At 37.0% G+C, this 26,901-nt stretch overlaps 1 protein-coding gene across 3 annotated transcripts in view; it reads right to left on the bottom strand.

Annotated features, from left to right (window-relative positions):
* Positions 1-324: 324 nt before the first annotated feature.
* The window catches only part of UBE2G1 (ubiquitin conjugating enzyme E2 G1), a 105,541-nt gene continuing 78,964 nt past the window's right edge, over positions 325-26,901 (bottom strand). The window contains exons 4-7 of one of the 3 annotated variants that reach the window (XR_011493620.1): positions 22,070-22,248; positions 16,688-16,810; positions 10,994-11,024; positions 2,273-3,370 (exon numbers count right to left, since the gene is read on the bottom strand). Coding sequence is in view for 1 of the 3 variants with exons in the window: in XM_014832644.3 (XP_014688130.1) it covers positions 16,724-16,810; positions 22,070-22,248 (266 nt within the window). In the remaining 2 variants the exon portion in view is untranslated. Of the gene's footprint in view, positions 3,371-10,993; positions 11,025-16,687; positions 16,811-22,069; positions 22,249-26,901 lie in introns of those variants that run through there. The other 2 variants (XM_014832644.3, XR_011493619.1) reach the window with 2 other exon arrangements.

The following is a 26,901-nucleotide window of genomic DNA, read 5'->3' as shown; positions in this document are numbered from 1 at the left end:
TAGCTTATCTTTATGGTCAACCCAGTTAAGGCCAAAGACAAAATCCCCAAAAATGCTCTAACATGTGCTCACGTTATTAAAGTTCTAAATCAGCATGCACATAAACTCTGATTAAGAACGGTGCTTGGCCCAGTACTGGAAATTTTAAGACCATTATGTCAGGTTGGAAGTTAACTTTCCACCCTCTGGTTCCTTCTTTAAATGAAGTTAAAATTCTTCATCAAGGTTCCCCTGTGGACCCTTCGATACCATGTGCTGTTTATATAGAAAGAATCCCACAACTTGCTTTTGAGACCTGCATCCTAAAACCAAAATAGCTCATGATACAGCCTCTAAGTCATCATTTATTGATTTATAGAGCACCCATCACATGATCAAGGTGCTTTACAATACAGTAAACATCACAACAGAACTCACATAGTTAAATACAATCAACAAATTACAACAGAACTAAAAAAAACTGGAATGAAGCAACATTATGTCAAATTTCAAAGATGCTGAGAAGTGGCAGTACAAAAAGGTAATTCCACCAACTGTAGACCAGACGGGCAAAAATACACAGGCACCACAACCCAAAATGGGCAGATTTGTAGAGGGTGAGTGAGCATATAAAATAAAATTTCACAACCAAGAATGAAGGCCATTAAAGATACTATGACACCCAAGTGATCATAGAACTAGTGGAATAACCTCACAAAGATATTACCTTATAATGACAATGAAACCAACTTCATATGGATTTTATACTCACAAAAAGAGGCCAGAAAGCCACTGAGATCATCCATCCCATAATGAGCAGAGACTGAAATCTGTAAGCCTTTATAAGAACTTGGAATAAATTTAGGAAACAGCCAATACTTCTACAGTCCATTAGACTATGTAGATGTTGATAGTTGGCACAAGGTTAGGGACAAAAATCCTTTTCCTAAAGCAGAGAGGACTCACCTCACACTAATGATGAGGCACTGGTGGGACAGAAGCCACCTGGATCAGTGTCACCTGAGTGTGGTTTAATATAAAATGTAGAGGCATTTAAATTCACACTGTCAGATGAACACTGGGAAAGGCACAGATGACACCTCTGACAGAGGAAAAGAAGTCAAAACATCTATCGTGGCCTGTGTTTCCATATGTAGCACTGTCAGGGCACTAGATGGAAAGGAGTGTAAGAGAGGGGTACTCATTCCTGGCTCTCCCTTCTACTTCCCCTAGACCTAGCCCTAAATAACACATGGTTATACCAAAGTCACTGCATTAAAGTGGCACTTAAAGTTCAAGAATAGCTGTCCCTGAGTTACTAGGTCATTTGCTACTCCCTCAAGAGTCAAATCCCATGTTTTAACTCAACAGATTGCTAGCCAAATTACAGCAATAGGAGAGCAAAATTCAGACTCCATTTTGCCACGAGCAACCACCATGTGAACAATTTCTGATTTAAGAGTAAAAGGGATTGCATTCAAAGTCCCAGATAGGTGTGCAGTACTGGCACTTTGGGGCAATAGTTTTTTTACAGAGTCTTTGAAAAAACAAAGTCACAAACGAACCTCTTGAAGAAAACTGGGCTGCGATGAATCAAGTCAGACAATTTTCACATTCAGTCATTACACATTTATGGGCTTTTATTATGCTTCAGAGTGGAGAACAGACTGGGATTTAGAAAAATTACTCTCTACTGTGACTTCATCCTCAACCATTTAACTTCTGCTTAAAAAGGGGCATGCAAAGCCTGTCGAGGACTGGGCTACTTGCAGGAATCCTTGCACTCTTCTGCCAAAGCACTTCTCCAAACCCCACAGAACAGTGATGCACCACTTCTCAGTGATCCTCACAATTAACACCATGTCCCATCTGACACTATCTCAAGTTTTATCCCTTACGTGCCAAAGACTACTTCCCAATCCCAACCTCACACCAAACATAGAGGAACCTGGGCCTGCCTTTAACACTGCACATGCTCATTTTACCATTTCCTGAAGTTGTTTCAGAAAACTTATGATATGAAATATACTTATGCTCAAACACTAATAAAATCCAAGTGCACTATGTCAGTGACAGATCTATATGTCAAATAGCAACGCATTTACACTCCTGTAATGCTTTGAGATTCACATAAGAATCTAGATAGAGCCCAATACATAGACTGCCATGGCCATGTGATTTTCAAGTATTAAGTTTGCATAAGGAATCAACCTGAGATTTTTCTAAACTGCACTTCTCTGGCATTCAGTATTATAACCTTCATTCAATACAATAAAAGCCAACAACTTGACAATTATTGGAAAAAAATTATATTTTGGAAGAACTCACTACATAAGGTGACAGAATTCCAAAATCAAATTACATGAAAATATACATCGCAATTTCTTTGTACAATAGGTGGGAAAAATCTGCAGTGTAGAAGAATAGAGGCAAAGAAATATGAAGGGCTAAGGAGAAGGATATGAATGTGAACAGTATTTTTAATAGCAAATCCAAAAGTTAAGTAGAAAGAAAGCCTGTAGCTGTGCATGCTTTACTCATCCAACCTTAACATTAGGCAACTGGAGGGCATAAAACCAAATCAGAATTTTGTATTGTTTGGGGTAGATTTGAAGAAGTTGAATTCAGAACCAACTCTTTTAGTTCTCAGGGATAATGACTGAATTCAAGAGCTCTCAACAGCCAAAAAATGTTATTGCTACATCCAATCCAAGAGATGGGTGCAACTAGAATACAAAAAGGACAAAGCACCTAGTGATGACCACTCCTCTGAAGTCATCTTTAAAAATCAAGTAGTTGCTTATTAAGTATTTCAGTATTTGAATTAAATGATTTGAAAACTTTCTGACAGACGAGAGGAAAAGCAAAGGGGAGTGTGTCAAAACAAAGAAGATACAAAAGTTTAGTAAGTGAAAAGAGTTTAATGAAGCCTCAATGGTTTAAAGGAAACTAAATGGAAACTTTTAATCCTAATTGCTTTTCATCTGACATGCTTTAAGGAGTCTTTTAAAACTGATAAGAAACAATGAATAGGGAAAGAAAACCTGCTAAAATCTTTTAGAATTTACACGATTCTTATTCTACTACAAGAAAGCATTATTTGGTACAAGGTGTATTTGTGGATGTACATGAACAGTATATATATTATCCGGATCATGTTGTGCTATGTACAGGTCTTTACAATTCTTCCTGAAGGTTAAAACAGTTCATTAGAATTCAAAATGCGTAATCATCGGTAAGTTGGCACTTGTTAGGCTCTTGTCAGCATTGATACTGGCATGTTTTATTGCAGCCCAGTTCCAGCCAGTGTTTGCCAACTTGTTACAACAGAAGTCCAGCAATAGGTGGGTAGAGTGCAGGAAAAACAGTGCCATGTTTCTCAATTGGAGACCTACAACAAAACAAAGAGCATTATATAATGAACTTATAAATTACAAAAGAATTAACTGATTAGAAACTGTTACTCATATTCTATTTCTTTGGAAACGAGTTATTAATTTCATTTTAAGCTCACTTTTGTGCTTGTCCAGTATGATAGCCACATATGGCCATTTCCTTTTAAATTTAAATAATAGTATATAAAATTTAAAATTTAGTTCCTCAGTCATACTAGCCACACTTCAAGTGCTCAATATGGCTAATGACTACCATAATGAACAGTGCAGACACAGAATATTTCCATCAGCGCAGAAAGTTCTATTACACAGCTATAATTTAGATTTTTCAATACTCTAAATGTCTTTCAACTTATATCTAGAGTCAAAAACAGAAGAACTACTTAAAAGTTAAGTGCTCGGGGAATTTACAAACATTTAAGGATACTCAGAGAAACAATTTAAGATTGCCACACTTCTCAACTTTCTAAATTTTATCCAATTCTCTAGGTTCACTCCAAACCCCTTTTCTCCACGAAGCCTCCCATAACTGACCCTCCATCCCAGTTACCATTTTCTATTGTTTTGTATCTTGGAGTCTCGTGTCCTCAATTTGCTTAGAAATCAAGAACCACATCTAAATAAAAACAACTACCATCTTATTGAGTGCTTATTATATGCCAAGCAGAGTATTTAAGTGCTTTTACAAACTTATCCCATGGAATGTTCATAATCACTATATGGAGTTTCCCCCTATTTTACAGATAAAAGTGAAACAAGGTCACACAGCTAATAAGCGGCAGAGTTTCTTGCTCAAAAAGTTAGGAAAACATCCCACTACTGGGTATCTATCCAAAGAGCTTGAAGTCAGCAATTCCAAAAGTCCTATGCACCCCGATGTTCACTGCGGCATTATTTACAATAGCCAAGACGTGGAAGCAACCTAAGTGCCCATCAACAGATGACTAGATAAAGAAGATGTGGTATACATCTACTCAGCCATAAAAATGAACAAAATCGTCCCATTTGCAACAACATGGATGGACCTTGAGGGAATTATGTTAAGTGAAATAAGCCAGATAGAGAAGGACAATCTCTGTATGACTCTACTCATGAGGAATTTAAAAATGTAGACAAAGAGAACAGATTAGTGGCTACCAGGGGAAAGGTGGGGTGGGGGGTGGACACGAAGGGTGAAGGGGTGCACCTGCAACACGACTGACAAACAATAATGTACAAGTGAAATTTCACAAGATTGTAACCTATCATTAACTCAATAAAAATTAAAAAAAAAAAGTTAGGAAAACACTAGGCTCAAGTTAAAAAAAAAGTATCATTTAATGATTGGACTTTTCAGAGACTTTATTATATTAATGTGTACTTTTAAATACATAGGGGGAGCAGGGAGGAGAATGCCTATTACTATTATATAAGATCAAGTGTTTGAGAAACTCAGAAACCTGTATTGTCTGCCAAGCACAATGTTGGGCACAAAGAACTCAAATAAAAGATGACTGGGAATTCAAGGGATAGAAGTTTAAACTCCTAACAAAGAAGCCAAATGTACTTAGAATTATGACAGATATTTAACTCCTATTAGACATGTTAAAAGTTCAGTGTGCCTTCTTCTAAAGCCCAGAATGAATTTATTAACGTTACAATCACCCAAATTCAACCATATCAAAGCTGTTGTGGGCGGAAAGAAAGCTGTGGGCCTATGTGTGGCCATACATGTGCCTACTTCCCTAATTTAGACTACCTCCCTAAGATAGCTCCTCAGAGGTAGAACTGCTACTAAACTTCTTTCCAAAGGGGTGGTAGCAGTCAGCGTAAACGGTCCCTAGCAAAGCACTGAAGGCACCAAATATGAACACATCACCTTCACCAGAGTCAAGTTCTACCATTTGCACACAGATACACATATGTGCACACATATTTTATTAGAAAATCTAAAGACATATACTGAAACTGAAGAGACATTGTTATCAAACAGGCATTGCAACTTTTAGGTAATGTTACTTGAATGTTTTTTCCAAAGACTATACAACACCCAAATTAATCCCTGGCCAATTAATCTCTCAGGGCTGAAAGAGGACTGGGTATATAGAGTTTGGGCATTCAGTAATCATTCCCCTATGGTATGAATAAGAAATTTCAGGGCCACAAAAGAATCATTTAAAAACTGTTTCCATGAGAGGTTTCTTTAAAAAAAAAATACTCCAGGGCCCGGCCTGGTGGCTCAGCGGTTAAGTTCCCATGTTTCGCTTCGGCAGCCCAGGGTTCACCGGTTCAGATCCCGGGTGCGAACACGTGCTGCTTGGTAAGCCATGCTGTGGTAGGCGTCCCACATATAAAGTAGAGGAAGATGGGCACGGATGTTAGCTCAGGGCCAGTCTTCCTCAGCAAAAAGAGGAGGATTGGCAGCAGATGTTAGTTCAGGGCTAATCTTCCTCAAAAAAAAAAAAAAAGAAAAAATACTCCAGAGAGGACTGACCACAGAAAGTCATTAAATACCTAAAATCATGCAATCCAGCCTTTTAATAACGAGGATTCAACTTTAAGTAGCATTAGCTTCTTCAGCAGGAATAGAAAAATCTATTCTCCCCTCTTTGAATAAAACATATTCTAAACAGAGAAAAGCCCTCAGTACAGAAAAAGCAAGTTTGTTGTTCTTTTCTCTAGAAAGACAAATGTGAAACTAAATTACCTGCCTAAAACCCTAAATAAGTGGCACAGACCTGAAACAGTTATTTACATTTTTGTAAGCATATCCCATTTCTAAGTTAAAATATTTCTGCCTGTTATTAAAATCACACACTTTTATATTAATTGAAATTATATCAATTGTATGTCTTTATGAAATAATTTAAGTATCTGTCTTTTGCTTCAAACTTCCTCTTATTTCTGATTTTTAACCTACAAATCTGGAGATAGTTCACCTCTAAAGGATGAAAATGTCTTATTTCCTAAAACTAGAATCAAATCATTATTTTTTTTTTTCAAGATTGGCACCTGAGCTAACATCTGTTGCCAATCTTCTTTTTTTCTTCTTCTTCTTCTCCCCAGGGCCCCCCAGTACACAGTTGTATATTCTAGTTGTGGGTCCTTCTGGTTGTGCTATATGGGACACTGCCTCAGCATGGCTTGATAAGGGGTGCCATGTCTGCGCCCAAGATCCAAACCAGCGAAACCCTGGGCCACCGAAGCAGAGCATGCAAATTCAACCACTTGGCCACGGGGCTGGCCCCAAATCATAACTTTCTATGTGGCTACACAACTTAATCTTTTTAAAAGGCCTAAAAAATACAAAGCAGACAACTGTCTTTCCAAATAAAAACCGCTTTTTTTATGTTAAAGACAATAATAAAAGTAATTCCTCTCTCAGGGTAAATGTTCCAGTAACCTCAAGCATTCTTAAGTGAAAGCAGTCCATGAGTTAAATAGCTTAGTATCAAGGAAGTTTTCCCCATTAGCGTTCACAAGAAAGCTTCTAAAATTTGCAATTCATCTTACACTGCCATCCAGTATACTATGAGACAACTCTCGCCCCATCATCACCCCTTTGGCTTTTCCCCTCAAACTGAACTATTCTTATTCTTTGCTCATGTCATGGCATTAGTGACCATCCACACCCACTTCCTTTCTGAGCTCTGTAGTACTTCACTCTCCAAGCTCTCCTCCCTGTGACCAAGCAGCCCACATGTTTCAGTCTCCATTTCTTCCTCCTGTCATCTAATTGGAAATTGTGCAAGATGTTGTCCTTGGCCCTAGTAAGTACTACTCTCTACACCAAATGAGTCTTTCTCTCTACTCTGGAGCCTTCCAATCTCACCAGCAGCTTTATGTCTAACCTCTGTTCTAACCATTCAATATTTGGTCATGTGCTGACTTCTGAAAGCCATGCTCTGCTTCTATTCCCACCAGAGCTCATAAGGTGGTTTAATCTTACTTTTACTTTTTTTATGCCTGATCTAACTGACTAGAGGAACAGCTCTTTGGTGGCAAAGATAAGAGCTCAGGGTCTCCGGTTGTTGGTGTTACCTCTCATTTCGAGATATTTATTTTAAACCTTAAAAATACACAACTGTTAAAAAGGAAGCAGACAGGGGCCAGCCCAGTGGTGTAATGGTTAAGTTTGTGTACTCTGCTTCAGTGGTCTTGGGTTCACAGGTTCAGATTCCAGGCACGGACCTAGTACCAGTCGTTAAGCCATGCTGCAGTGGCATCCCACATAAAACAGAGAAAGATTGCCACAGATGTTAGCTCAGGGCCAATCTTCCTCACATAAAATAAAAATAAAAAGGAAGCAGATATATACTATAGAGCTAGCAAAATATCAAAAGACAATGTTAGAAAAAAAAGAGGACAGAATGTATGCTATGTATACACTTGTTACACACACAGACACATATATCGCACTTGTGTGTACATGTGTGTTGGGAGGAGAGTTAGACTTCAGAAAGATTAAACCATTATCAGTGGTCACTTGTGGGAGCAGCACTGGGGGGCTGAGATGGGAAAAAGATTTACTTTTCCTTATAATATAGAAGTTTCTGTATTCCAAATTTTTGTAATGCCTGTTTTATTCCTGCAATTGGGGATGAGGAGGGGGAAGTGAGGAGAGAAAGAGAGGCACAACAACAATAAAGATATTTCCAGAAGGGATGATCAATAGTGTCAAACACTATGGAGATTAAGAATCAAAACTAAAATTAAGCCTTTCCAAAAGGTAGTCCCTGGCATCCTTTTTAGTTTAGTTTTCTGTGGAAAGCTAAGAAGATGAGCCAAGTGTTCTCAAAGACTGAGAGTTGAGGGAAAAAGGCGAAGCCCCTTTGTTCCCAGTCCCCTTTCCTCCTCCCTCAAGTTAAACACTATGGCAAATTTTATGAATTTTATGTATTTCTTCAAGTCTCTGGTGTTTTTAAACTTTTATTCTACCATATAGCTATGAAGAATAATATAGTGAGTTTTGCTTTTTAATTTACATAAATGGTATCATACTCTGTGTTATTTCTCCTTTTTTTGCAAATTGTTTTTCCTACTCAAGACTGTGGTTTTTTTTTTTTTTAAGACAACATTTTTTTTTTTCCATTTTTTTTTTTTTCCTTTTTCTCCCCAAAGCCCCCCGGTACATAGTTGTGTATTCTTCGTTGTGGGTCCTTCTAGTTGTAGCATGTGGGATGCTGCCTCAGCGTGGTTTGATGAGCAGTGCCATGTCCGTGCCCAGGATTCGAACCAACGAAACACTGGGCCGCCTGCAGCGGAGCGCACGGACTTAACCACTCGGCCACAGGGCCAGCCCCTCAAGACTGTGGTTTTTGAGATTTAACCATGTGATTATATATAACTGTAAGTGTATATTCTGCATTTTAGTTGCTGGATAATATTTTATTGTACCAATCACAATTGATCAATACTGATGGGCCTCTTAAAAATGACACACGATACTGCAAGCAATATCCTTGTTATATGTCTCTCTGTACACATGTGCTAGAGTTTCTCTAATCTATACACCTAAATCACAGGATATGTTTTCAAATTAACTAGATATTACCAAATTGCTCTCCAAAGTTGGCGGAATAGCTTCACTCATGCCAGTATTTCAAGTGTACTGTTTCCCCAAATCCTTGCACTTGGGTTTCTCAGACATTTTGATTTTTGACCTGATGGATTTGATGGTATCTCCCTGTAGCTTTGTATTTCTGATTACAAATGCAGTTGAGTTACTTTTCACATGCATAACAATCAGCTTTCTTTCTTCTTCTATTTATTATCTATTCATATCATTCTCCTTTGTGCTGATATTTTTCTTACTGATTCGCAGAAGCTGATTGTAGATTCTAGATGGAAATCCTGAGCAGTAGATAGTCACTAGTTTTTGTTCATTTTGTCTCATCAGAATATTTAAGCTTTCAGTTTTGATATAGCCAAACTTGTAAAATTTTTCCCTTTTATGGGTATGTTACTTGTGCCTAATAAATTCTTCTCTACCTTGATATTCTCCTTTATTTTGTTCTAATAGTTCTGCTTTTCATATTTACGTCTTATGTGTTCAAAGTTTTTTGGAGATAGCATAGCTTCTTCCCTACCTCAGTCAACAAGATCACTCACTACAGAGCACCTGCACCAGTGGGAGTGAAAGGAATAAATCCTTGCAGCAGATTGGGTAGATTTTTCACTTTTCTTCATAATGTTATTGTATCACAGGAGATCAGAAAGGCTCAACATCTCAGGAGCCTTAATTTTAAGGAGATATGGGTGAGATGTGGAGGCTAATCCTTGAATGATCTGAATAGAAATCCAGCAAGGATGTGGTCATCTTGTGATAATCACTTACTCCAAATGTGATCTCAAATAAGCAATGGAGAGAATATGGCTACTTTGGAGGAACAGAAGCCATATACATGGAGCCATATATACTCCTATTTGTGAGAAATGACTGGATTCATGCACACACATCTGCAACTAGGTATGGCAGAAAGTCTTCTATCTTATTGCGATGGGTTACACAATGCTAGTATGCTGAGTTGAGTTCCCTAGGAAACAGATTCTAAGGCAGAGATTTGTACAAAGTTTACTGACAACTGCTTCCAAAAACAAGAGAGGGAAACAGGATTAAGCAGAAGATGAACTGAGGGGTCGGTTGAAACAAAGGTTTCAGTTAATCCCACATTGGGATGGCCTTTCAGAAAATTCCCAAACTAAGAAAAGAGAGCCAGTGGTCCAGGCCTTTGTACCAGCTCATCTGTTCCCCAAACCAACCAGTCACTGGATGCAGGCGACCCCCAGGTAAGGGCAAGTCATCTCTTTTAGCTGAGGGCAATTACTAGAGAGCAACTCAGTTATGAGTTATCAGCAGACAACATTCCCAGAAGGCTGCAGCATGACTGCTTCCCTCTGGGCAGGAGACAATTAACATTCACTACATTTAGCACATCTTCTCTTATCTCTTACTCAACATTCACTACATTTAGCACATCTTCTCTTATCTCTTACTCAACATTCACTACATTTAGCACATCTTCTCTTATCTCTTACTCGTTCCCTCTGATGAAGCCAACCACCACGTTGTTAGCTGACCTATGGCGAGGCCCACATGACAAAGAACTGAGAGAGGACTCTAGCCAACAGCCAGTGAGGAACAGAATCCTATCAAGAACCACTTGAGTGAACCGAGAAGCAGATCCACCAGCAGCTGAGCCTTAAGATGACTGCAGTGCCTAACCAACACCTCGGCTGCAGCATTACGAGGGACCCAGAGCCAAAAGACTTAACCGAGTCATACCCAGATCCCACATTTATGGAAACTATGAGATAACAAATGTTGTTTTAAGCCACTAAACTTTAGATGATTTGTAACATAGCAATAGAGAACTAATACAATCCCTCTAGCCTTGACGTAGAACAAAAAGTCCTCTTGTCTAGTGGTATAGAATGTGGCCATGCTGTTGATCTGTGGGAAAGGGAAGATTTGTTTCTCCCTTTTTCCTCTCTCTTCTTCCCATCCCACAGCTGAAATAGAAGACAGGTAAGGTTATTAATGATCTTCATATAGGACAAAGTATAAACACTAGGAAAAAGTGAAATACAAATACTGCATCATTCCATTTATATGGGGTATCTAAAGAAGTCAAACTCACAGAAACAAAAGCAGAATGGTGTTGCCAGGAGCTGGAGAGAGAAGGAAACAGAGTTGTTCAATAGATATAGAGTTTCAGTCATGCAAAACAAAGTTCTAGAGATGTGTTGTACAACAATGTGCGTATAGGTAATACTGTAACGCACACACAAAAATTGTTAAGAGGGTAAATTTATGTATGTGGTTTTTACCATAATAAAAAAAAAACAGTGAAATAAAGAAAGTCTGGGTGAGGTACATCAAATATAATACTTCCATTTTCAGAAAACATTATATGTTATGGATTTTGATGTAGACATTTAAAAAACAATTTTAAATTAAATTTACTTTTTGTTCAACCCAAATAAGAGTGCACCTTTTACAAGTGCTTACTGCGGGTTTTATTTCACATCTACATCCTCCAATGACTAAAGATACTGAGGATATTCAGGAAGTGCCTGCTGACAAGCTGTGAAAAGAGCGAGTCTTTGAGAAGAGTCTGAGTGATAGGCTGTGCTAAACCTGCTACAAGCCAACAGGTTTCTACGGTATAGCCTTAAGTATTAAAAATTAGGTAATGACAATGACATTTAAAGATTATGTGGGCACTTCAATTCTACAGAATACCATGCTCTGTGCATCAGGTAATGAGTAAAACACAGACCCACTTTTAGAAGACATGAGTTAAGTCATGGATTTTGATGTGATTTTTTAATTCAATTTTGAAATGATTTCACTTTTAGTGCAATCCAAACAGATGAGTGGGTTCAGGTTCTTATTGAGGTTTTTGTTTCTCAATTGCACAAAATTATATGTAACAAGAGGAGTAGGACAAATTCATAAATGACTGAAAGTTAAGACTCCTTAAGTGCTACAGTGCTTCAGAAAGGGAAGAATTTGCTCGAGGGAATGCTTGCTGAATAAATGGTGAGATGCATTTTAGAAAGAGGCAGACTATTCAAGCAAAGGAGTAACTACTAGTAATTTTAACGAATACACAATAGACAAGACTGGGTACTTGAATGCTGATTTAAGAAGTCTATGTTAATTACTCGTCAATCAAGGTTTCCCAAAGAATGTTTGTCTCTGCCCATACTGGGCCAAAAGGATCCTCCTGATGAGTTACAAAATGACAACAAAATACAAATTCCTTTATTGAGTTCTTATCAATGAAAATCACACAGTTAAAGGACTATAGATTTCTACACAAAAGCTTCAGCTTAATAAGTAACATAAGTTCGGAATAGTAACTAAAATTAATCATTCAAAAAATAAGCATATTAATTTCACTTAAAATTATGTTCTATCAAGAACTCCAGGGGCCATACCCTTTCACAATAGTGCAAAGCTGTTACAAGGCAAGTAGGAACAGATCTGGGGTACTTGCAACTTTAAAAAAGGATGCTTTAAAAAAGGATACTTTGTGGCGCGCCAGCCCAGCGGCACAGCAGTTAAGTTTACGCATTCCTCTTTGGCAGCCCAAAGTTCAGATCCCAGGCAGTGGCGCTTGACCGCTTATCAAGCCATGCTGTGGTAGGTGTCCCACATATAAAGTAGAGGCACAGATGTTAGCTCAGGGCCAATTTTCCTCAGCAAAAAGAGGAGGACTGGCAGTAGATGTTAGCTCAGGGCTAATCTTCCTCAAAAAAAAAAAAAAGGATGCTTTGCTACTTATGTGTGAACAGTGCTGACCAATGTTCGTCAAGATTTCCAATCACTGCTTCCTTACTCTTTAATTACAAGTTATTAGTTTAGTTTCATCATTAACATTATATTATTTTTCAATTAACCTATTCTATGCAAAGAGGTATTTTACTTCAACATTATTTTTTGCCTCTCTCTTCTTGATAAGTGAACTTTAATCTTGATAAATATACTTTAAAGAGAAGTGTATGTTATGATCAAATATAAATTAACTCTAACCCCACTAGCAAAAGAGATAATATATAATCCCTTACAAAATTTGTCTGTGACGCTGCATTAGTATTTATTTATTTAACTAATTTCCAATATACTGTCAAGGTAAATATAATAAAATTCTTGGCTATTTCCTAAATTTATAAAGTACTGTTTTTAAGGTAAAATCACACATAAGCTTAGGCTTCAATATTTGTTATTTTGTTTCTCTTCAATTCTTTGTTGTCGCCAAGCTCTTTTCTGACTGGAAAATGGTATGGGTAAGGAAAACTAGCCCTCAGAGTGTTTGTCGTTCCTAAGATGTCGTCATACCCATAAAGAATCAATGCAATGACATGAGTTTTCTGAAGCCTAACATGGCAGTTGTATCCAGGATGAAGTGCAAGCAGGCGTGAAAGATGTTCCATACCAGCTGACAGAGGCAACAGTCTAGTAACAAGAATTTGATCTAAGGTGGTGGGAAGCAAGAGGCAAAAGAAGGGAAAAGCCACGGACCCTTGACTAGATGTGAGGGAGGTATCAGAGGTAATGATAACAAAATAAGGATTATTAGCAAAAATAAACAGCATAGATATAAATAAGATGGTGAAAAACAGAAATAATTTGACAACCGCAAGGTTATTGTTGTATCTGGTGGCAACGGAAAGAAGGTTAATTTTCACCATTTCAGATTATTATAAGGAGATCTAAAAGTAGATATGAGTCTTTTCAGAAACAAGAGACACCAAACATGAACACAGAATAAGTGGTGGATAGATCTTAGCCTTACTTCTGATTTGCACCTCTGCATTTGAAATGTTTAATCATAAAAATAATAAATAAAAATTAAGACAGTGTGATACTGGTTCAGGGACAGACAAGCCATCCAAAAAAACACAGAAAGATCAGAAACAGATCAACACATACCTTGAAATGTAACTTTATAACATAACTGACACTACATCAGTGGGGAAAGGATGGACTTGTCAAAAAATGATGTAGTCAACAGCTATACATTGGGGGATGGGAAGGTAAAGTTGAACTACCTCACATCATACACCAAGCAATTTCTGTGGATTCGACACATAAACGAGAGGCAAAATTAGAAAACTTTTAGAAGACAACATACAAAAGTAGTTTTCTGATGGCAAGGAAGCAACTAAGACAAAAAGTAAAATCCATACAGGAAAGAACTAATAAATTCCACTTCATTAAAATTAAGAACCCCGGAGGCCAGCCCCGTGGCCGAGTGGTTAAGTTCACACACTCCACTTCGGCGGCCCGGGGTTTCACTGGTTGGATCCTGGGTGCACACATGGCACCCTTCATCAAGCCATGCTGAGGCGTTGTCCCACACAGCACAACCAGAAGGACCCACAACTAGAATATACAACTACGTACTAGGGGGTTTTGGGGATAAGAAGAAGAAAAAGAAGATTGGCAACAGATGTTAGCTCAGGTGCCTATCTTCAAAAAAAAAAAAAAAACCTGAAGAACCTCTGTTCATCCAAAGATACCATAAAGAAAGTGAACTGACAAGGATACAAACCAATAACCTAACAGAAAAATAGTCCAAAGGCCAGAACAGGCATTTCACAGAGCAAACATCAGTGATAAAACACATGGAGCAATACCCAATTGCATTGGCAACTAGGGCCATGCACATTAAGACCATAATGACAAATCATCTTACACCTTTCAGATTAAAAATTTTGCAGAAGTATGATAATATCAAATGTTGGAAAGAATATGGAGCAAATAGAACACGTATCCTTGCCAAAAAGAGTATAAATAAATGCAACATTCTGGAAAGCAATTTGGTATTATCTAGCCAGTGACGTGCATATACCCTTAACTCAACAATTCCATCCTTAGGTACACATCCTAGAGAAACACTGGTAGTACGTGTGCACCAAGAAACAAGGATAGCCGCATTTTCTATAACAGCAAAAGCAAACAAACAAAAAACCCCACCCCAATTCAAAAAATACCTGCAATGAGAATCAAAAGTAGACAGGTTATTTATCTAATGAAATACTATGTAACAGTAAAAACAGATGAAATATAGCTATACATAACACAGACCTATTTCAAGAATATAACATTGAGCAATAAAAGTCACAAAAGAATGCATAAACTATAATTCCGTGTATATATATAGTTCAAAATCATCAATACAGTGTTTGGGAATACACACGACAAAATTATGAAGAAAAGCAATGGTAAACACAGAATTGAGAATATGAAAAAAGGATGGGACAGAGGAGGGGAATATAAGGGATGTAAAAGGTAACAGTAAAGTTTTTTTTATTAAAATAGGTGGCAAGTACAGGGATGTACCATAAATTGGGATTCTTTAGAAGCTATATTTCATAAACGGTTTTTATCACCTCAAAAAAAAACCCCAAATAACTTTAATGTCACACATTTGCTCAATTCATCTACACCATGTCCTCTTTTAAGCCAGATGAGTGGCTTCAATATTTGACTCATTGCTAGATTTGAGATAAACTTGTGGACAGATGACATACAACAATAAAAGGGAATTTTTCCTATTGGTACTATGAGTTATGAATGAGGAGATAAAGACCAATTAAAAGAAGAAAGGTAGATGTTTAACGGTCTTGCCAGTATATTCCAAAATATGATTTTTCTTTTAAAAAGTTAGAAAACAAAAATTTAAGTCATCCTTTACCACATATAAGTATGAGAAGATATAAAGAAATTTCAGTGCCCAGCAGTGGTCAACAAAATGGTAGACCAAAAGGTAAAATGGAAGAAACTAAACTGAAATAAGTACTTTATCATTAGAAATTTCACCATCAGCAAAAAAGAATACATTGTTACCATACTAAATAGTTTAACATACAATATTTAGTTAAAATCCACTGGGTCTACTAAGAAAAAAGTAAGCAAGCTACAATGTTTCTGTTGAGAAACAGCAGACTACTGAATACCACCACTAAAAAATGAAGCCAATGCCAATAGGCACATGAAAAGATGCTCACCACCACTGATCATCAGGGAAATGCAAATCAAAACTACACTACGATATCACCTTACACCCGTTAGAATGGCTAAAATAACCAAAACAAAAAATAACAAATGCTGGAGAGGTTGTGGAGAAAAAGGAACCCTCATACACTGCTGGTGGGAATGCCAACTGGTGCAGCCACTATGGAAAACAGTATGGGGATTTCTCAAAAAATAGAAATACCACATGACCCAGCCATCCCACCAGAGGGTATCCATCCAAATAACTTGAAATCAACAATTCAAAGAGACTCATGCACCCCTATGTTCATTGCAGCATTATTCACAACAGCCAAGACGTAGAAGCAATCTAAATGCCCATCAACTGATGATTGGATAAAGAAGATGTGGTATATATATATACAATGTAACACTACTCAGCCATAAAAAAGGATAAAATCGTCCCATTCACAACAACATGGATGGACCTTGAGGGTATTATGTTAAGTGAAATAAGCCAGATAGAGAAAGACAATCTCTGTATGACTCCACTCATATGTGGAAGTTAAACACGTGGAAAAAGAGAACCGATTAGTGGTTACCAGGGGAGGGGGGGGCGGGGCACAAAGGGTGAAGTGGTGCACCTACAATATGACTGACGAATAATAATGTACAACTGAAATTTCACAAGGTTGTAAATTATCATAACCTCAATTAAAAACAGAATAGAAACAAAAAAAAAGCCAATGAAAACAAGCCATTAAAATACTCAAATCACACAATTTCCAAAAACAGACACAATATTTATAAAAAGGTAAAAGTAGTATGACTTTTAAAATGAACTTACCCTGAAATAAGTGAAGTTACAGCTGTTGAATAAATGTCACTCAAAAGCAGTCTCTTGGCTTTTTCTTACACAGCGGGCAACTTTCCTTTTGAATTCTCCATTTCTGTCTTCCCTCCATTCTTTCTGTAGGTATAAAAGTAACATCAAGTGAATTTATGCAAACTCCTCTTACACTCTCAAATACTAATTTTAATATTGAATGTAATGCTTTGGCAATATGCACACTTTTAAAATGTTAAAAAGTTGAAAAGGTAGAAAAGCAGTCAAAAAATACTTCTGCAAGGCACTCTACTTATAAGAGCAGAATTCCCCTATGCAAAGTACCTCCACAGACAAAACTCTCTTAAAAAAAGGAAAAAGCCATGAAGAACATTAACAGTTCTGTATTACACTGAAAGAAAACTACAATTTACAAATAAGATACCAAAGCTATCTAAAGGATTGCCAACTCCCCCTGTTGGAACCAACCAGAAAATAAAGTACTCATACAAACGCCACCTCCTATATAGAGTAGACGGGTGGAGTGCATCATACTGAGATGATATTGAGTACAATTCCAAATTTCAAATTTCAGTGACAATATCACTATCACTAAAAATGGAACACAAAACAGCACCAGCACAGTTTCACATGAGAACAGAACTGATTTACCTAGCGTGTAAATAGCAAGAAATTCTCATAAAACTGCCCAGTCTTTTTTTCCATTTTTTAATATCATCCATTTAGGGATAGTAAAAACTACAGAAATCTTTAATCCTTGCCTTTGCAGAGGAAGAGATCTGAAAAACAATTTTTGCCCTCAAAGCAAGGCACCCTAGAAAGCTAATCATTACAACAAATTATGATATAATCTATAATGCTGACATATACAGAGATGTGGAGATGTTCGCTCAAGTATTTATGAATAAAATATTATGAAGTCTGTAATTACCTCATTATCATTTTTAAGTACGAGGAAGAAAAGGGCAACAGGGCAACTCCAGGCAAAGAGGGAAGGTCAATCTTAAGAAAAAAAATCACCTAAAAATAGCCCTTAGCAGACAGAATTAAGACGGGGAGAAGGGAGATCAGACAGGAAGCTACTACAATAATGCAGGTAAGAAATAAAAAAGACCCAAGTCAATGGCAGGGGAATGGGAATGACTTTAGAGAGACAATATAGTGTGACTGACATTCTCTGGTGACTAAGACAAGATTGGACAAGGAAGTTTAGGTAAAAGGATAGATTGGTATTGGTAGATGATGCTTTCAAAGCAGGAACCAGCTAAGATAACCACCATTTGTTGACAGCTCTACGCCATACACTGTGGATGACCAGAAAGGTGATAGTATCATCTGCATTTTATAAATGGGGAGCCAGTGAATTCAACAGAGCAAAAAGCACATACATTTCTTTCTGCTCTCCTGAGACCCTATTAAAATGACCATATTGGAACTTTTTTTAAAGGTATAAATCCTCAATATCAAAACAAATGGCAGGAAAGTCACCTAAAAATGGGGGTAAATTTTTTCTGGAAGACCAAAAACAGATGGAAGAGTGAGGAAACGTACAGCAGAGAAGAGAAAGTAGCCTGGAGAAGTCTCAATGGAATCAGACCAAAGGAAGGAAAGGACCTATTGAACAAAACCCTAAAGAAGTTAAAGTTTAGAAAGGGCAGATCTGAGAAGAGTCAGTAAGAAGTAGGGCTGAAAACAGATTAACAGAAAGTCCGTATAACTCAATAGTTTGGCATCCTTCTCCCACCTATATCCAAAATTTAACACCCTCCTAAGATAACAACAGTAATGATGATGATATATAGGCTTTACATAAATATACTTAAGAGCACTCGAACTAGAACTAGAACTGCTAGTGTAGGTATTGGTACTGAAAGTAATTACTTCTTCATTTTGGCATTTAAATGACACCCCTCTTCCTCCAACTCTTACTCTTAGTTTAGTATCTGGCTTTGTACCCACATTCTAAAGTGGAACAAATTTCTGCATGCATGCACACACATACACATACCCATGCACACAGCTCCAATTTGCCTTCCTAGACCCTCATTTCTTACCACTTCCTTTGTTTTTTAAAGATTGGCACCCGAGCTATCAATTGTTGCCAATCTTTTCTTTGATTTTTGTTTTTTTTTTCTGCTTTTTTCCTCCAAATCCCCTCAGGACATGGTTGTATATTTTAGTTGCAGGTCCTTCTAGTTGTGGCATGTGGGACGCCACCTCAACGTGACCTGATGAGTGGTGCCATGTCCATGCCCAGGAGCCGAACTGGTGAAACCCTGGGCTGCGGAAGCAGAGTGCGCGAACCCAACAACTCGGCCACAGGGCCGGCCCTCTTTACCACTTCTTACTCATGAACAGAGAAATGTGTAGAAAGCCTACAGAGTTCTGAAGTAGACTTCAAAATACAAAACAAAGTGTCATTAGTCTTTGGGTGGTGAGCATGATGTAATCTACACAGAAAGCAAAATATATTGATGTACACTCGAAATTTATATAATACTATAAACCAATGTTATGACAATAAAAAAATTTAAAAAGAAAAAAGTACAAAAGAAATATCGACGTCAGAGAAAGAGACTTCAGAATTTAACTTTTTTAAAATCTCTAATTAGAATTCCCAAAAGTCTAAAGAACTACTACGTTGATTAAACAGTGATAAGATTTTATGGAAAAGGAATTAATGGAGAGAAGAACAAGTTATTTAAAATCAAAAGTAATACTGCCAAAATGAAAACTCAAAATCAGCACTATTTTAGATGAAACAAGGGATCAATCTGGGTAATAGCTACAACTTCAAAAAAGAAAAGAATACTAAACATGGGAAAACTCTCAAAATAAAAAAGAAAACTCCCACAGCTGAAGTCTTCAAAGCATACATCAACTACAATGAAGGAAAATTTTAAGGTGTATATAACAATGTGAAATTTCAGAAAACCAAGAATCAAGAAAAGGACCTAAAGGGAATGGTGGTGGGGGCGGCACCTACAAATGGAGAAGAATTAGCCTAGCATCAACTTCCTCATCAACAAGAATAAATGCTAAATATAAATTCCTTAGCAATTTGATTCTCTCCCCTACAATTCTATAAACAAACTATCAATCAAATGTAAGGGCAGGATAAAAACACTTCTAGACATGTAAGGACTCAAGATTTAATTCCCATACACCTTTCCAAAACATTACCCAAGGATAAAGTACAGCAAAAGGAAGTCAACCAAGAAAAAAAGAAATAGGATCCAGGAAACAAATGATCCAGTTCAGAAGAACAGGAAAGAGAAATCCAAGGATGGCAGCGAAGCAACAGACTGAGTCAATCTAATCTGGAAACAAAGGATGGAGGGACCTAGGAATTTCCTTCCTGGAATAGGTATCAGTCATTGAGAGGTTAGAAGAACATATGAAAATATGATAAAAGGAATACAGTGCAAGAGGGAAAAGCAAGTAAGAAAGGTAAAGAGAACTGTTTACAAGAAAGCTATGGTTTAAATATGAGACAACTGGTTAAATCAGAAAAATAAGCAGTGGGTTTCAAGAAAAAGAAGGATACAGATTCTGCACAAATTGCAGTGTTCAGATCAGAAGTCATGTTTGCATATTTCAAATTCATATTAAGGCCCATTTCTACCCTTATGGAAATGTTTAGCATCAAGAGAATGACCCGTTGTTTCACGACTCAGATGTTTTGAGGAGATAATTTTTGCATATTCATATTCTCAAGTATTTGCTCTTAATTTATCCTTCATGAAGATTAAAACACAACTTGTCAGCTCTGATCTTATTAAAAAGAGCTAATAGTTGACCATAAATCAAATGAAACAGAAATTAGTTCTCTCAATATATGATTTCACAGGACTTTTTAAAAAAACTATCACCTCTTCTCCCTTACTGCCTCTTATGTTGTCTGGACTAATACTTGACTAAATAGAAAGAATGATTTTCTGCCAGTTTTTCCTTCAATTTGATTACTAAATTCAAAAATTCAAAGCCACCAATTTACAAGGGGGTTATCCATGTAGTGTTTTTCTACATATAAAGTCTCATTCAAGTTTTAATAGATTGACTTAATAGGTTCTTGAAGTAACCCAAGAAAAAAGGTGAATTTAATCTCCTGGCTTTCATATATACATACAAAAGTTCTAAGACCTAGAACAAAAAGTATTTCAAAGAAGGAGAGAAGGCTGAGGAACTAGGACTATTCTAGATTAAAGGAGTAATAAAACATGAATACAAAATATAATGTGTATTCCTAGAGTCTAGATTTTCAAAAGAAAAAAGCAGCTATAAAGAACAATATTGGAGAAAGTTGAGTATGAACTGTATATGTACATTCAATAACAGTACTGTATCAATGATAGACTTGTACCATGCTTATATGGAAAGATAACCTTGTTCTTAGAAGATATAGGCTGAAGTGTTTAAACGTGAAGACTTAGGATATCTGTAACGCATTCACACAATGTTGTAAAATCTCCACAACTGGTGAATCTAGGTAAAGGGTATAGAAGCGTTTATTTAACTAATGAAACTTTTTTGTAGATCTGAAAGTTTTAAAAATAAAAACTTAGGAATAAAAATATAGACTTTAGTTCTGGCCCGGTGGCGCAGCAGTTAAGTGTGCACATTCTGCTTCTCGGCAGCCCGGGCTTCACGGGGTCGGATCCCAGGTACGGACAAGGCACCGCTTGGCAAGCCATGCTGTGGTAGGCATCCCACATATAAAGTAGAGGAAGATGGGCATGGATGTTAGCTCAGGGCCAGTCTTCCTCAGCAAAAAGAGGAGGATTGGCAGCAGATATATATGGACTTTAATAGGAACTTGATACTAAATTTCCTCCAGCATGATAACAGTATTATGAAAGAAGGTGTCCTTATTCTTAAAAGACCTAGGTTCAAGTATTCAGGGGTGAAGCTTAGTTATGTCTGTAACTAACTATCTATCTACCTAATCTACTTATCCTGTCTATCCTATCTATCTATTTATCTATCTACCTATTTCTGAGGAAGATTAGCCCTGAGCTAACATCTGCCACCAATCCTCCTCTTTTTGCTGAGGAAGCCTGGCTCTGAGCTAACAATCATGCCCATCTTTCTCTACTTTATATGTGGGACGCCTGACACAGCATGGCTTGATGACTGGTGCATAGGTCTGCATCCAGGATCCAAACTGACCACCAAAGTGGAACATGCGAACTTAACCACTGCGCCACCAGGCCAGCCCCTGTAACTTATTTTTATACAGATTCAGGAGAAAAATAAATGGATATAAATATACAGATACACACATACAAATATTCACACACACAAATATACACATAAAGATACTATAGTTCTCATCGAGTTTAATTAAAGGGAAGCAGAGATGTATGCATGTGACCACCTTACCGCAGCATCAACGTTAGCAGGTGAGTCTCCATTAGGGTCTGCCAGCATAGAAATGACACTAATCATGATGGTTTCCACAGTGTGAATAGGGAGCCAGCGTTCCTCTGGCTTTTCATAACCATATTTATCTTCTCCAGGCTCATGAAGAATAGAAATGCATACATCACCATTTTTATCAACTGCAAAATTAGAAAATAAGAGTTTTGTTTAAAATATTTAAAATAATTTGGTTATACATAAAATATCTATTATAGATGTCGCCTTGATTCCCACAGTACTTGTATAAAACACTGAATATAAACAGAAGTTAACTTCCAAAGTGGAACCTACTAACCTTTTAGGAAGACAACAGATTTTACAAAATAGGATCCATCTGGCAAACCCAAAAGGAATGTAAGCTATCTTTTTATTTGTGCAAAACTTCAAGACACCTAGCATGTAGAGAGTGCCTAGCACTTACATGTAGTAAATACGATGAAATGAATAAATGGTAACTATTGAATCTGTTCATTTGTGAAAAGTAAATGGTCTAAATACCACAACTGAATTTCTATGTAAGGAGTTCCTAGCTTGCCCACTAACTTATTAATTTAAATTGGTGATAGTCAAAGGTCTAGAGACTTTCCTAAGGAAAAAACTGAGAAGTTAACATCATAACGTACTTTTTAAATCATATACAGGCAAAATTATATTTTTAGGGAAACGAGTATACTCAAATTCACAAAAGGAACATGGCATATTGCCAGTGAAAATTCACCAATGTAAATGACATTCATGAGGTCCCTTTTCTATAAAATTATTTTAAAATCCAAGCCACAAATTAATTGATCAAAAAAAGACAGGTATCTAAAGTCTAACAAATTTGTGATAGATATAATTTTAAAGCTTATTTTTCATCTTATAAGTTAAGCACTTCTCCTGTTGTTATAAAGCTGGGTAACCAGAACCAAAGTTTACATGTATCACTGCTCTACAACAAATACTTCTCGAATGCATGTTGTGTACCAGGCACTCACTGACACAGGCTGCAGCAGCGAATGTGACAGACAAGGCTCCTGCCTTCTGTGTCTTGTATGTGAGCTTTTCTATAATTAAGGTTCCTCTTCCCAACCCACTCCCACCTCCCAGTAAAATCTGTTAACTAGATCAAGAGGCAAGAATAACACAACAAAACTTTTAACAGCACTATAAAGTTCGACATAAAATGCTTATACAGGATTATTAAGATGCTTTCCTCACTTATTTATTACATAGTAAGGATTTTTTCCAAGTCATTTTCTTTGAAAACATATTAAGTGTTTGTAGAGAATTCTATCAGAGAGAATCAACTTAAGATACATTTTCCTTTTTTAGAAATCATTATCATAATCTAACATCTTTAAATTTTTTAACCTATGTCATTTCATTTTAAACATACAGTCTAATTTTTTAGAATAAGGTTTTTAGGCTTTCTTGCCACTGGCAATATGTGAGATGACAGTTTCATTGTCTCTTCACTCAGAATTAAGATTTTTCTTTATTGATAGTTTTTAAATTTCACAGATGACATCTAGTTTAATTAGCATTTCTAAATGCTTTTGGGAGTGAAAATTTTCCATGAATAGAAATGTCTTTCGTGAAATGTCTGTTCTTATCCTCTTCTCATCTATGTACTCAGTTTTTAGTTTTTTATTGCCAAACTGTCTTAATCTTCCCTGTTTAATTTTTGCCTGTTACTTTTTCCATTTATTTCAATGCCCCAACAAATGTTCTTTATAGCTGGCCTTGTTATCTGATACAAGATCCATTTAAGAATCCTATTATCACATTTAGTTGCCATTTCTCTATCCTCTTTTAGTCTTTCAATATTTATTACTTTTGAAACAAGAAAATTCTTACCTCTAACACCCAGCAAATAATTGATATTCACTAACTTTTTTTTTTAAAGATTTTATTTTTCCTTTTTCTCCCCAAAGCCCCCCAGTACATAGTTGTGCATTTTTAGTTGTGGGTCCTTCCAGTTGTGGCATGTGAGATGCCGCCTCAACATGGCCTGATGTGCGATGCCATGTCCGCGCCCAGGATTCGAACCGGTGAAACCCTGGGCCACCAAAGCAGAGCTCGCGAACTTAACTGCTCAGCCACGGGGCTGGCCCCTCACTACTATTTTTTTTAATCACTTGAAACTTTTTATTCCATTTAGAGTTTTAATTCACTTTGCTGTTTGGTGTGAAGAAAATTTCTAAATCAATTTCCCTTCAACAGTCTCAGCATCAATTACGCAAAAGAAAACACATTTCTTCTTCCTTGTTAACACTAAACTACCTGAACCATGCATACCCTTCAAGCTATCTCCTTTCTCTTGAAGCTATGCATCTAAACTCATGAAAATCTGATTTACCCTCATCTTCTCTATTTACTCACTACTTGGGCACTCTTTCTCTTTTATCTTACTGTAAACTGGCTTCTGCTCCCCATCAAAATGCTACGACTGTTCTCACAAAGTGGTCTGGAGAACATACTCCCCTGGGTACTTTTAAAGTCAACCCTTCTAGGACAAGACAATACTGTTGTATCAGTATCTAGGACTGATACTGTTAGGACATCTTCCTGGCCACATTTTCCTCTCTTGCCTTCTGCGACACACTATTTTTAACCCATTCTCTCAGTCACTTTCCAGTTTTCCTTTGCTTTGGTCTGACTTTTGATGTTATCCTAATCTCCGAGATTAATCATTTTTTCCCCGGGTAAAATAACTCACTCATTATATCACAATGTTACCCATCATCTTTTTTTCCTCCAGCTTTATTGAGATATAAATGACGTACGACATAGTATAAATTTAAGCTGTACTATGTGATGATTTGATATACGTTACCCATCATCTTGATGCCAGTAACTTCCAAGGCCCTAAGCTCACTGCTGAGTCTTGGACTAGTTTTATCTAGGTATCTAACTAGTGCACCTCAAGAAAAACAAGTCCAAAACTGAATACACTAAGCCACGCCAAGCTAGTCTTTACCCTATAATTTTTATAACAGCTTTACTGAGATATAATTCACGCATTTGAGTGCACAATTTAATGGTTTCCAGTATGTTTACAGAGTTGTAGAACCATCACCACAATCAATTTTAGAATATATTCATTACTCCAGAAAGAAACTGTACCATTAGCGATCACTCCCCATTCCCCCACAACCCTCTTCCCAAGTCCTAGGCAACCACTAACCTACTTTCTATCTCTACAGATTTGCCTATCCTGGGCATTTCACATAAACGGAATCATACACTATGTAGTTTTCAGTGACTGGCTTCATTTGCTTAGCATAATGTTTTCAAGGCTCATCCATGTTGTAGCACATACCAGTACCTTATTCCACTATATGGATATATTACATTTTGTTTTCCTGCTCACCAATTGATAGATATTTGAGTTGTTTCTACTTTTCAGCTATTATGAATAATGCTGCTATGAACATTCATGTACATGTATTTTGTGGACATATGTTTCCAATTTTCTTGGTTATATACTTAGGAGTGCAACTGTAGGTTATAAGGTAACTATGTTTACCCTTTTGAGGAACTGCCAGACTGTTTTCCAAAGTGGCTGCACCATTTTACATTCTTGCCAGTAGCGAGATTCTAATTTTTCTATGTCCTTGCCAACACTTGTTTATTATCTTTTTTATTCTAATCATCCTAGTGGGTGTAAAGTGGTATCTCACTGTGGTTTTGATTCTATAAATATTTTGTAAATGGTCTGTGAATTCTAAATTCTCACCTCTCCATTACCACCCATATCTTGTAGTCAACAAGTGAGAATAACTAAATTTTCCTTCCTGCCACTACTCTCAAGCTTTCATTGTCTCTTACCTGAACTATTGATAAAATCCTCTACCTATCTCCTGGCTATCAGTCTGGCTTCCTCGTCCAATCCTTCCTCCCTGAGTGTAATCTTTCTAAAAGGAAATAGAGTCAAGACGAACCTAGTATATAGCTTTAAAACTCATTAATTTAATGAGTCCCCATAGCCTAAAGAACGACGTTCAAGCCAGGCATTTACTAGTCAAAATTCTGTTCAAGAATCATATTCTCTAAGAATCATTCCCTCACTCACTCTTCTATGCTACCAAACACCTTTATAACCACATCACTGTCATCTCTCCATTTCAGCACTAAGTTTATGTGTCTATCTTTCCCTTATATAGAGCATAATATCCTTATAGAAAGAGATCATAACTCATCAATCATCATTCTATCTCCAGTGCTTACCAGATACTCAAATGCTTGCTTTTCCTCTCATTCTTATTTCAGAATGACTTTTCTTTCCTTCCTAAGCCTAATTCTTTCTGTACTTGCCATCCCTGCCCCATCACCTCCTCAGGTATCCTTCTTTCAGGAAGTATCCCCTCTATCAAATCAAGTCTTAATTATTGCACGCTGCAATGCCTTCTCCATTATGGCCTGCAAAAACGAAAAGTCTCTTCAACTTCAAACAAACAAAAAAAAACCCCACTCATTTCATCACTTGTCCTCTTAAACTACCTAGGCCATTGGTAGCCTTCCTCTTAACAGGAGAGAAGTCCCATAAATTGCTTACATATATACTCTCATTTAATTGTCACAGAAAGAGATAACCAAGGCCCAAAGAGTCTTTGCCTAGAGTTACACAGCTAATTTGTGGTGGAGCCAACATTCCAAAGCTTTGTTACATCTTCTTTAGAAACAGGTGCAAAAAGATTGCCTATTACACATCAAGTAATTCAAGTGAAGGCAGGAGAAACTGCTAAAAGCCAAGGAAGAGACGGAAAAAAATGTCAAACCAACAAAAGGCAGATATCAATTCATGCATC

The sequence above is a fragment of the Equus asinus genome, chromosome 13, assembly GCF_041296235.1.
Source record: "Equus asinus isolate D_3611 breed Donkey chromosome 13, EquAss-T2T_v2, whole genome shotgun sequence".
NCBI classification, from domain to species: Eukaryota; Metazoa; Chordata; class Mammalia; order Perissodactyla; family Equidae; genus Equus; species Equus asinus.
The sequence above is the reverse complement of the archived record's forward strand: the minus strand, read 5'-3'. Positions and strand labels throughout refer to the sequence as shown.